This window comes from Tinamus guttatus, unplaced genomic scaffold, assembly GCF_059628265.1.
Source record: "Tinamus guttatus ecotype Peru unplaced genomic scaffold, ASM5962826v1 Tinamus_guttatus_pri_ptg000155l, whole genome shotgun sequence".
In the NCBI taxonomy this organism is placed as follows: domain Eukaryota; kingdom Metazoa; phylum Chordata; class Aves; order Tinamiformes; family Tinamidae; genus Tinamus; species Tinamus guttatus.
In genome coordinates, this window is record NW_028288689.1 from 1,714,933 (window position 1) to 1,726,977 (window position 12,045).

The following is a 12,045-nucleotide window of genomic DNA, read 5'->3' on the forward strand; positions in this document are numbered from 1 at the left end:
AGGTTGTGGAGTCTCCTTCTCTGGAGATCTTCCAAACCCGCTTGGACGCAGTCCTGTGCCACGTGCTCTAGGTGACCCTGCGTGTGCAGGGGGCTTCGACTAGATGACCCCTAGAGATCTCTTCCAACCTTAAGCTTCTATGATTCTATGATTTCTGCCTTCAGATCTTCATTCTCCCGGCTGACATGCTGCCAGCTTCATCATGTGGCCGTAGCAGTTTTCCAAGCAGATCTGTCCAGGCAGTGAATCCTGTCTTTGCTTCTCACAGTTTGGCAGGCACAGGCAATGCCAGGGGACCTCCAAATGGTGACAGAGCTGAGCTCCAGGGGCTCTGTGCGTCAGGAGAGGGCTGAGCAGAACCTCATGCTCGGCGGAAATGGTGACTGTTCTGCGTTACAGTTGGAGAAGTCCAAGACCAGCAATTTTTTGGCTTTGCTTCTTAACGGATTGTACAAATTAGTGTGGGGGATACAGTAGGGAGCAAAAGTCAGATGACTACAAACTGCTCCTATAACCCAATGGTGTTTTCTCCCCAGCTCTTGCTGAGTTCACAGGATATAACGCTGGACCTTCTTGTCCTAGTCATGGGCCTGAGGGTAAAACCAAACAGTTTCTCTCTGCTGTGCTGAGAGCTAATTCAACCAGTTAATTAAAGAGCCCATTGGACTGCCGGAAACAGCATGAGATAGAGAACCAATTATCTCCAAACTGGTCATCAGCACAATTAAAATACCACTTGGCAAGAATACGAATAGTGGCAGGGTCTCTTTATAGGCAGCAGTGCCTATTCTTTATGGGACGTTATTCCTGGGTGATGCTGTTCATGCTCAGAGTAATGCTCTCCAGTGCAGTGACAGAAACACTCCTGTCCCAGCCCTGGGAGGAGGCAAATGCAGACGGACAGACAGAACAGACTCTATTTGTAATTGAGCTGGTTGGCAAAACTCATTGTAGGAGGAGAGCTGAACAACTCATTTGCTGCAGATAATTTATTTCATGTGCTTAAGCCTTTTTTTTTTCAGCTCACAGATTACAGCTTCCTCAGATGTATCCCTACTCAAACCTCCTTGACACATTTAGCCGACACATTCAGGGTACAAGTGCTGATTTTTGCTTGCGGCTGGTAGGATGAATCCTGCTGTGCCTCGTGCCTGGTTGGGCATGAGCTGAATGGCCAGGAGTGCACTGGGGTTCCTGAAGTAAAGCTCACCTGGGAGCGCTCTTCCTGTCAATACCAGTGCCTGAAAAATTAATTTTATTTGCAAAGAGCAGATCAGTTAAGGCAGTGATATGAGAAAAAGCATACTTTCATAATCCTGTCCTTTAGCTGACGCTGAACTGCCACCGTGTGACTGACAACTTGCTTTGAACCTTGGGGAAAACTAATCACCTGCAGCACAACATCCTGCCAGGGGAGGATTCCTTTCCTGGAGATCTTGATAAGATTCTTGGAAATCTCATGCCCAAGCATGCCCATCACACCCTCTATGTAGGCTCAGCCCCACATACCTCTGCTCTTTCCTCCTCTCCTATCAGTCCTCTCTCCCTGCAGGTAAAGATCTGGAAGTGCTGTGCTAGCTGCTAGAGGCTGCAGACAAACGCTTTCTGCCACGAGAGGTTTGGGGACATCTCCTGGACTTCTCTTTAGCATCCATGCATCTTTGTAACAAACGCACCACCTGCTACATTGCTGATCTTGCACAACTGCTCTCTGATTACAAGAGAAGAAGAAAGGTCTGACTGGGTGTCCTCTATGAAATCAGTCTGTGCTGCTTCTGAGCAAGCCGTGAGTTGCTCTGAAATGTGTCTGCCTTGTTCTCCAAGCAAGTAGTCTTTTGCATTGCCATTTGTAGCAGACATACTGTCCTGCTACAGGTTTCCTTGACAGATCACCTCACAAAATGTCCCATGTCTCACTTGGTCTATAAAATTAAAATTACCATATAACTTGTATGCTTCATAGTCATCTGCTCGGAGTGTCTGTTCAGTGTTGTATGCAAAATGCCTTTTATTGTTTCTTGTCTTGAATCTATATCTTACTGGTACTACTAGTGTGACTGCTACTACTTTTAGAAAGCTTTATGATCATTATTTAAAGTGATGGAGTGCTGAGGTAAGATATTCAATGGATATATCTGCACATAGTGAGCCCTATTAAGATAACCGTGCCTGAAAATGTCGAAAAACACCGCCTAGTACATTGGAAAGCAAATTTCCCCAGGAATATTTGCTGGGATAAATGCAGACATGCAATGCAACTTATATGCTAGCTTTCATTTTGATCCATGATCTACTGGAAATAGTGGATAGATCATCCGTAGAGTATTTAGATCATTTGCCACAGACATCCCGCACAGTATAAGCAATGACTTTAGGATCCCAAGTGTACTCAGTGGGAAGAGATATGCATCCAGTCAAAGATAATCTTTGAATATATATAGGAACATCTCCTGATATTTTTTTTCCAAATGATTATACCAACATACCCTAAGGTTCAAGCTACTACTTTCCCCTCTGCTAAAAGTAGGAGAACTGATAGAGGCTTTTAAATAACCTTTGTTGATTCGCTGATATTTTAGGTATGTTTTGGATGTTTGATATGAAGGGAAATAATATAGTTAAGTCAGTGTAAGACTCCAGAGAGGAAAGTATTATTACAGACATTATTTTCTTACCTGATTTCTCTGAGATGCATTCGGCTAAGGAAAAAAATGTCTTGTTCCAGTTAGTTTTGCAGCTTACTACTCCTGGCCCTACTCAGAGGATAGTTCAATTTTAATGTGAATGAAATGGACTACAAAGGGAGGGAACTTGGCTTGCGGGGATTTTGCAAGCAAGGTTGATTACACGTGAAATGTTGGAAAGATGTGCAAAATACTTTGACTCCAGTTAGCTGGAATTTTGCTTATCACCTTAGACCTGCTTATTCCTGCTAAGCATTGTGCATCACTTCATAGCACAGGAACAAAGCTGGATGTTCTCAGCAAATTAAATCAACCATTCCCTTCAGAAAGTCATGCTGAGATGGGCAATAGGAACTGGGCTGGTAGAAGAAGTACAGGAAAACAGATAATGGGGAGTTCATTATAACTGAATTCTGCTTTTTTCATTTATGACCAAAACCCGAAAATATCAGAAAAGTATACATGTGTGAAGACACCTCCACAGGGCATTAAACCTGGAGAGCACTGATCTGAGAAGACATACAAGGATTGACACTAAACCCAGCCCTAAAATAGACAGTGGCTACATTTTTAGTAAATGGAAATGTGCTGAAATGCTGGTCTTGGTCTCATGATAATTAGCATTCATTTTGCAAGCTGGTCTCAAGTGATTAATTATCTAAATGCTTGCATCGAATACAGTAATTGAAGTGTTTTCAATTTAGTCCACCCACAGATGACCAGTGCTTCTTAGTTCCTTGATTGGATTTCCTGTCGTTATCAGCTGCACCTTAGGTACATGAAAAACAACAGGTTTTTGTTTTTCAGGGATTATATTGAACGAATCAATTTGTGTATTTGTTTTCCTGACATGGAGCAAACTAGGGGCTCACATTTTCATTAATGTAGAATCTAGATATTTAGAACCTTCTTAGGATGTAATTCTGGGTTTTCAAGAACTCATTTTAGATAAGTCTGACTTTTTAACTGGTGCTAATCAATCTTTATGTATGTTTTCCCACCGCCAGGTATTCTGTTTTATATAATGGTCATCATCAGGAACATGAGAAGCTTCCCATCCACAATGACCCAGAATCCCAAGAGTCCTGTTTCTAATCAAGATCCTAGAAGAGGAATGACCCAGCTGAAGGAATAGATTCCTAACAGGATCCCTAAGGTATTCCTGGACAGTTTCATTCTCATCTGCACTTTCATGGCACCTCCTGCACTGACCTCTATGAATGCCCCACTCCATCCATGCGTAGATCGATGGAAGCCCGGGAAGGTTTATGAGGAGCAGGACGGCTGAGAAGACTCTTCTGTAAGGCTGTTTGGACTTTATTACAGCATCAGTACTTTGCTGCTTGTGCTCTCCAGAACGAGGAGATTTCTGTCAGTGTAAAGACACAACATAGGTAGAAGCCACCACTGGGACTTCAGCCACTTCTTTTCAGCTGGTATCTTTGTACAAACCACCTCTTTATCTGGTGGCACCAGTATTGTGACCACCTCTTTATCTGGTGGCACCAGTTTTGTCACCTTTAAGATTTCTAGTCCTGGCTCAAAGCCCTAACATTAAATGAAAGTAAATGTCTCTTTTATCTGCTCAAGTTCTTACTCACATGCAACTGGATGTTGTTAGGAGAGAAATAACACTACGTTTAGATAATAAAGAGGAAATATTTGCCTTTTTGATTATTGTTATCGGTTAAAGGTTAGTGTGAGCCACTGACTCATCTTACCCTGCAGAGATTTCTTTGTAAATGCTTTTATTACGCTTCCTGGCCAAGCTCATTGGTGGAAGTTCATAGGGCTGAAAAGCTGAAGAGGGGCCTACAGAGACATTTCACAGCCAACAGGGAATACAGAGCTCAGCAAGAGCTCAGTTGCCAGAAGACTGTGGCCGTCCTCTGCCCCTTGCAGGCCAGTGACTGGATGCAGCCCTCAAAGCCCAGCAGATTGTCGACATAGTCCTCAACAGAGCAAACGTGGGGCATTCTTACTGAGGAGAAAGTTTGGTCAAGAGACAGTCAGTCTGTAACAGTTCACTAAGTGCCATCTTGAAAAATCATCTAAAGAGCTTTTCTAGCTACATTAGGGAGATGGACTCCTACAATGTTTTCCATGTTTTAATTTGCTTGTTTTCTTCCAACTCTGAGGGAAGAAGCTTCACAACTTTCAGATACCCCTGTGGGTATGCACCAGAATGTACAAACCTCAGTCTCTAGCTGCTTCCTGCATGTAAATGTTGCTCTGTTCCTGTGAGCATCCTCCGCTTTGCATGGTAGCGGTGGACAAGGCTGTAGACTTAGCAACTTTGGGAGAACTATTTTCATGCAATGGGAAATATGCAGAATCAAGACTATAAAAATCTACCCTTTTTAGATGAAGATCTATTCCTGAGATGCCACCTGAGCCTAAAAAGACAAAATTGTACTTTGCTACATTGTAATCATGTACAGATATTTTTAATGTAAAAAAAAAAGAGTGACATTATTTATTATTTTTTATCAGGAATGTGCATTTTTTTCATTAGAGGCTTCTAGACCCAGGAGCCTTACATATATATATATATATATATATATATAAAAATGAGTAACGTTTCTGTCGCTATGCGACAGGTATTAACTGTAACAAACAAACAAACAAATCCTGGTTTGAACAAACAAAAACATTGCTCAGTATGAAAAAAAATGTGCATGAGAAGAACTTCCCTGCCATGGTGTCTGACTTCTTTAAAATATTCTTTCCACTGTGAACTGCATCATCAATAAAGGTTCTCATGCTTTTCCTTGTGGATTCAAAAGAATACTGGGCAGAAACAGCACTAATCAAAGGGAGTTAGGCACTTATTAATGTAGAAAATCCCTACCAGTTTTAAAGAGATAAAGAACTGATCCTTGAGAATATTTGTGTTGATGGAAAGAATTGAAGGTGTTCTAAAAGAGAAGGTGAGATAAAGAGTTTGAAGGAATTCTTGGTTCATCATTGTGGACACGTCTGTAATGAGCAGAAAAAAAAAATCAGTATTAGCTCAACTCTGTAGTTATTACTAAAATAAACTTCCTTGGGTAAAAAAATGGTCATTGTTGAGAGCTTTGGGGAAAAAAAAATCATCCAAGGCTACAGAAGTTGTATGATTTACATCTCTATGGCATTGTTCATATGGGTTTTGTCTGGATTTGGGCATGCAAGCCTGCAAAAGAGTGTGTCTTGGTTTCATTCCAAGTATCTGATCTCATAAAGAAAATCCTAAAAATGCTTTTCTCTGTCCCCAGTAAAAGGCATCACTATGTTGGTGAAGATTTCTGTGAACGCTGTAAAACCAGCAGCATGGGGGGGATGCAGAAGTAATGGTGTTCCTTTGTTTCAGCTGTTGTTCTTGAAGTATTGTGTTTCTGCTTTTTTGTCTTTTTCTCTATAATGCGCTTTAGTAATACATCTCTTCTTAATTTAAAATGAACTTCTCAACACTGAGTTTTATTCATGAGAGATGTTCAGAAGGCTCTATCCATGGGATCCTTGGCGCACCAGCCAAAATGGTTAACACCTCAAACACAAAAAGGGATCCACTTCCAAAACCATATTCGCAAACATTGATGTTCTGTGTCATCCTGGCTAATGGATGGTCAGCCCCAAATAACCTGTTGTGAGCAATCTGGCAGCTACTGCTTAGTAAGTCAATAATTGCAACAATGCTTCTGTGAACCCAGCAAATGATATTGTCCATCATTAGTAAGTCAGTATTTCTATATATAAAAAAAAAACCATCTCATGGAAAGAACGAGCACTCAGTTTCCTTCCTTCTCTAACAGTAGCTGCTCCAGTAGCTTCTGAGTTCATCTTCCCATTGACCATTCTGGCTAGTGGTTTTGGAGTCTCCGCCTGTGCTGAATAAGGTGTGATGTATTGGCTGTTTCTAAAAATAAAAATTCTTGTATGTAAATTAAACTCTGGCTCATGCTCATTTCTTGCATGGTTTTCATTCAAAACATAAGATTCTACCACGGTCATAGAATATGTTATATCTGTTTTTCCACACACCCAAATAATTGTAATGGCAAGGGAGAATCTGGTCACAGTGCTTTGAAAATACTGAGTGTCTCTTGGGCTATCATTCAGGGTCCTAACATTTCTTTATCTGCCAGAACAGCACTGCATCACCTGCTCCAAGCACTTCCCTCTTCCTCTTCACATTTCCTAGATCACCACTGAGCTCTTTTTCTCCTTGCCTGGGCTGTGTCCTCCTCAGCTCCCCCTTTATCCTGTACTGATGTTTCATTGATATCAGCAGGACTCTCAAGACAAGCATTTGCAAAAGGGAGTCAGATACAATTTTGTGCTGCTCCATTACTGTGAGGATACCAGTGGATTTGACTGAAAAATGAAGGTTCCTTTCTTCCCTCCTTTTCCTCTCTATTTTCTAACTAATAACTATTCTATTTCCTTACATAAATACACTAGTCCTCCATCAGCATTATTGCATTGCCATTTATATTCTAGTAACGTTTTTCATTCTTTGCATGTAGTAAGCCTCAGAAGTGTAAAGCTTGATGTTTAATGTAGCTGTTTTCTTGGATTACAACTGATTATACTGTTTCCTGGCCAGAGATAAAGTCCTAGCAGAACAGCTTGTTAATAAGAAATTGGCTGGCTGGCCTTTGCTAAACCATCTTCAGAAGGCTGACCTATCAACACACTTGTATTCTCGTATTTCCATATTTTTCTAAGTTCCAGAGGAAGCAATTCAGAGATCTGGCATGATATTTGTTAGCAGAATCTGTGCCTTGATATGCAAAGCCAAAGACTCATTGAGGTTGCTTGTGATGAAAGGAGGAGGCAGAGGAACAGGGTAACTACTTCCAGAGGAAGACTGAAAATTTACCCTAACACAGAAGCTACAGGCCACTTTCCTTTAAGTGTAGAGTGTTAGGATACACAACATCATGCGAAAAGGCATCTTTTCTTCTGATGAGTTTTCCATGTCTTTCCTCTTCTGTTTACTCAGAGAGAAACTAAGTCAGAGTCACGGTGAAATTCAGAGGCATAATAAACACGTCACCACTGGAGAGCTGCATTCACGAAACAGAAGCTCCAAGGAAGAGTGCAGAAGAGGCCATACACTTTAATTAGCTGCTTATCAAGACTGTCTGGAGGGATATAAAGCAATAACTGGATGATGCACACTCCGCAAATGTCAGTGGTTGAGGCAGTGAGCAGTTGTGTCGCTTGGTGAGATGCAGGGAGCTATGGCTGAAACCCAAATGTACAAGCAGGTCATGCTCATGAACACCGTGTAGAGAGATGAATCCTTATGGGGAAATGTCCCTTCTACATTTATCCTTCACAGTTCTTTCAGCACTGAATATATTTTCAGTTTTAAGCCTTGAAGAGGGCAGTGAATTAGAAAAGAAAGGAGAAACAGTATCTTGGCAGAACAATCAGAAAAATACTTTCAATAAATTCTCAAAATCTTTTTCAATTATTTCACAAGTCTAGACTGCGAATCTAGATACCTGTATAAGCACAAAAATAAAACACTTACCAGAGTGGCTTAAATTGCAGAATCTGACACCTGTCTAAGTACAAAAATAAAATATTTACCAAAGAGGCTTAAAAATAAAGCAACAGGCTCCATTTGCATTACACTACAGCCTGGTGTCTACACTCCGCTTGCCACATTATTCCTACAGCTGAGAACAGGCTCACAGAAGCAGCAGCAGGACTGACAGTGCTGGAGGTGAAGGGCGGTTGTAGTGAAGGGCAGGAAGCCTCACTTCTTGCCCATGTATGCCTGGCTTCGACTTTTCTCCACGTGACTTGTTTAAAAACTACAATCCCCCTGTATGAGTGTATGCCTGAAGGGGAAACATGGTGCACACATGCAGAGGGTTTGCATTGGGGAAAAAAAAAAATTCAACACTGAAAACCCTTTCTCACTGCCATATTCTCTGTATTTTCTGTTTGAATTTCCTGCTTTGGAGACATCATACTACAGGAAGCAGAAATTGTTCCCCACAAGGCTAGTGGTGTTTTTTTGGTAACAGCACTTTGCAATAGAGAAGGCTTATCTCAACTAGGTAGCTCCATCAAGGAGCTGAAGAAAACTTTCCAGTGGCTGTGACTATAGATGAGTTTTGGCTGTCATGTTACCACATGCAGCACACATGGGTTCATACACAAATGTCCCATTCTCCCTATGACAACGCGTTAACTGCTTGGATGGGCAACTCAGAACAGAAATCATGGCATAGAAATGAATCTGCAGCTGCTTCTAACAAAATGGACCTTCCCAAAGAGCCATAGTTAGACCAGAGACAAAATTCCTATCCTCATCAGCATACAAATTTAACAGGGGTATATCCCATGTAGGAAGACTATTAAGCCAGTGCTGACCTAAGACAATCCTTCCCACTTAATGCTTTCCCTTAAGCCACACGCAGGCAAAATTTATGAAGGAAGTAGAGGATAAAACCTATCCAATATCGCAGTTTCCTTTGCCGTTTTCCTTACCTACCAGATTTAACATTTACAAAACTGTCTTTGAACTGCAGCAACCAGCTTGCTTTGATATCTAGGTGCAGATATCATTGTTTGTGAAGGGGGTTGCAAACTGATTCATAGCTCATTCCAAAGCTGCCGCTCACTAGCCTGTCAAAGCTAAAAGCCCCACCTTAAGTTTTCTGTTGCAGAAAGATGGAGAGAGCAGGATTGCTCAGCCATTCCTATCCCGTGACAGCAGCCTGCTCCTCCTCATGGGGACCAGCAACGAGGTGTCAGATTGGACATCAGTAGGATGAGGCAAGTCTGTCACATCTGGCCTACCTCCTCAGGAAAGCTTGGAAACCAGGTGGAATCCTTCTCTTGCCCTCCAGAGTGTGATGAGGCCATTGAATGAGGCTGCCCAAAAGGAAATAAAATGAAGGCACGGGGGAAGCTCAGACATAAAAGATTATATCTGTTAAAACCTAAATTTGCAACCTTTTGGTTTCAAATAAAGCTGAAAAAAAATCTCAAGACTAGCACATCTACATCAGCTTCTGTAAGTCTGGCATAGAACTCTATATGCTACATGTGACCTTTTGGAGATATATGCAGGACCTAAGAAAAATGGAATTGACTTACAGCCATCTGTAAAAGATGATGCCTTATCAATGTGAATTTTAAGAGATTGAAGTACTTTTTGGTTTGGTCAATATTTGGGACATATACACAATACACCACACTTCTAAACATCTAAATACACTCAACTAACTTGTGTGGCCTCCTAGAAACAAGTTGCTCAAAAATCAAAAGAAGTGATCCATTTCCACGTAGGTTACCTAGAGCTCTGATGGAAGGCAACTTATTTGTTTCAGCAGTTCTTGGCTGCTTTTAGAAGCTCAAGAAGAGGTTATGACCCCATGTCATGGAAAAGACTTGCAGCTCTCACCACCAAGGAAATGGAAAGTGTTTCTGAAAGAAAAGAAGAAAATCGAGTCCCATCTAAACCAAGAGCAAAGCAGCTCTCATAATTCGTGACTTGAATGACTTCACATGCTAAGCCTCTCTTTGCCCAAAGATGCTAACAGATTTACGCCTGAATTTCAGAAAACTAAAGCATCTCAAAAAGCATCTAGCCCAGCCATGTAACCTGCTGGGGCTCAGAGCTCTGGGAGGCTCCCAGGAGCCACACAGCTCCTGGCTCCCCCCGGCTCCCTGGTCCCCTCCACTGGAATGCTGATCCCAGCACGAGGATTCCCAGCTCCCTCCCCGTGGACGGGAGCAGACAGCAGGTCACAGCGTCCCCTGGTGCCGCGGCAGCCGGCCCCGCAGCTCCGTGCAGGGGAGCACATGCCACGTTCCCTGCCAGCTTTCCGGGCACCCCGACTTTGGCAGAGGGGAGTTGTTTGATCTGGTTCACGCTGCAGCTGACAACACTAAAAACGATTTGCAAAAGAAAGCTCCCCTGAGGACAACCCTGCCGCTCGGCCCCTTCGGGCTGGTGGCGGCACAAGCTTTACCAGCACAGCGATCCCAACCAAACCCAGACATGACCACTGCCGTTTTTCACTCTTCATTATGGAAGATGCAGCAGGATGTTTTTAGCCCGTAAGCCGAGGAGAGCCCCTGGGGGCCGGGGCCGTGGCGAGCACCCGCGTGCCCAGCAGGAGCAGAGCGGCTGCCAACAGGCTGGTGCACGGCCGCCCCGCGCACAGGAGCTACCCCGTCCGCGGCCCCGCAGCAACGTCCCACCCAAGACTACGGTGGGGTTCAAGAGGAGAAGAAATACTGAATACAAAAAGGACATGATTTATATAAATACTTCAGAAGGCTGAAGTTAGAGGCAACAGGTGAGGGGCTGGTGCAATAGAAAAGCAGTAATATATTTGCCTATACATGCTGTATTAAAACAGCAAACGTGAGTGTTTCCGTGACTCCGCTTATTCTGAAATACTGCTAGATTGGGTCACACAAACTGTCACTTTTGTCTGAAACTCCCTGGGTGAGCTGGGATTAAATGTACTTGTTAAGACTAAAGACTAGCTTTGATCTGGCACTGAAGGAAGTGTCTTATCAGCATTCACGTTATCTGATGAAGTATACCTAGCACTCTCCATCCTGCTAAGGAACAGAGAGAACACGCTAACCACCTATACGTGGGGGGGGGAAAAAAAAAAAAAAAAAAAGGATATTTCACTAAATCTTTCTGCTTCCACTGACCCCACTGTCTTCCTCCTATCTGCTTCCTATACTTCAAATGTCAGATTCCGTCAAGAATTTCAGGAGAGACAAATGCAAAGAAAAGCCAGCATTGCCTTTTCTACATTGAACATGTTACACTGAAGAGTTTGGCCTCTTCTGTTTTACAGACCTAAAAGTTACAAAAATCCCCATTAGGCACATTTATACCAAAGCAGTTAAACTGTTGTAACACTGTGGTTCAAAAAAAGTGAAATCTGCAGCAGTGATGTGTAAAATTGTATAATAGTATAAGCTAATCCAGTCTAGAGCTGTTTCCACAGTGAGTTAGCAAACAGTGTCATGCAAACTGAACGAACCGTAGGGATGGACCAAGCCACAGCTGGTGGCCTGGCACACCTGCAGGTGTTGGTGCCATCACAGCCGGGCATGCAGAGCACACAGCATTCCTCAAGGCAAACTGGCCTTTAGGGAGACTCAGCCTCCCACAGGCAGACTTACTGCGCCAAACTAGCTAGTTTAACACTAACATTTGCATCTTTTTACTGTACTGATAACATTTCTGTGACTAGCATGGATTCATCTCTTGCATTTTAAAGATATAAAGGTTACGATACCCAGGAAGATAATCAATATTCAATTGAAAAAAGAATTATGTTTTGTCACATTGTAAGCAGGATGTTAAAGATAAAAAAAAAAA

General features: G+C 42.5%; 1 protein-coding gene across 2 annotated transcripts in view; it reads left to right on the forward strand.

The window, feature by feature from the left end:
- The window catches only part of HTR4 (5-hydroxytryptamine receptor 4), a 109,110-nt gene extending 105,331 nt beyond the window's left edge, over positions 1–3,779 (forward strand). The window contains exon 7 of one of the 2 annotated variants that reach the window (XM_088522607.1): positions 3,692–3,779. In XM_088522607.1, coding sequence (XP_088378733.1) covers positions 3,692–3,779 — 88 coding nt within the window. Of the gene's footprint in view, positions 1–1,552; positions 1,654–3,691 lie in introns of those variants that run through there. The other variant, XM_088522609.1, reaches the window with a different exon arrangement.
- Positions 3,780–12,045: the final 8,266 nt, after the last annotated feature.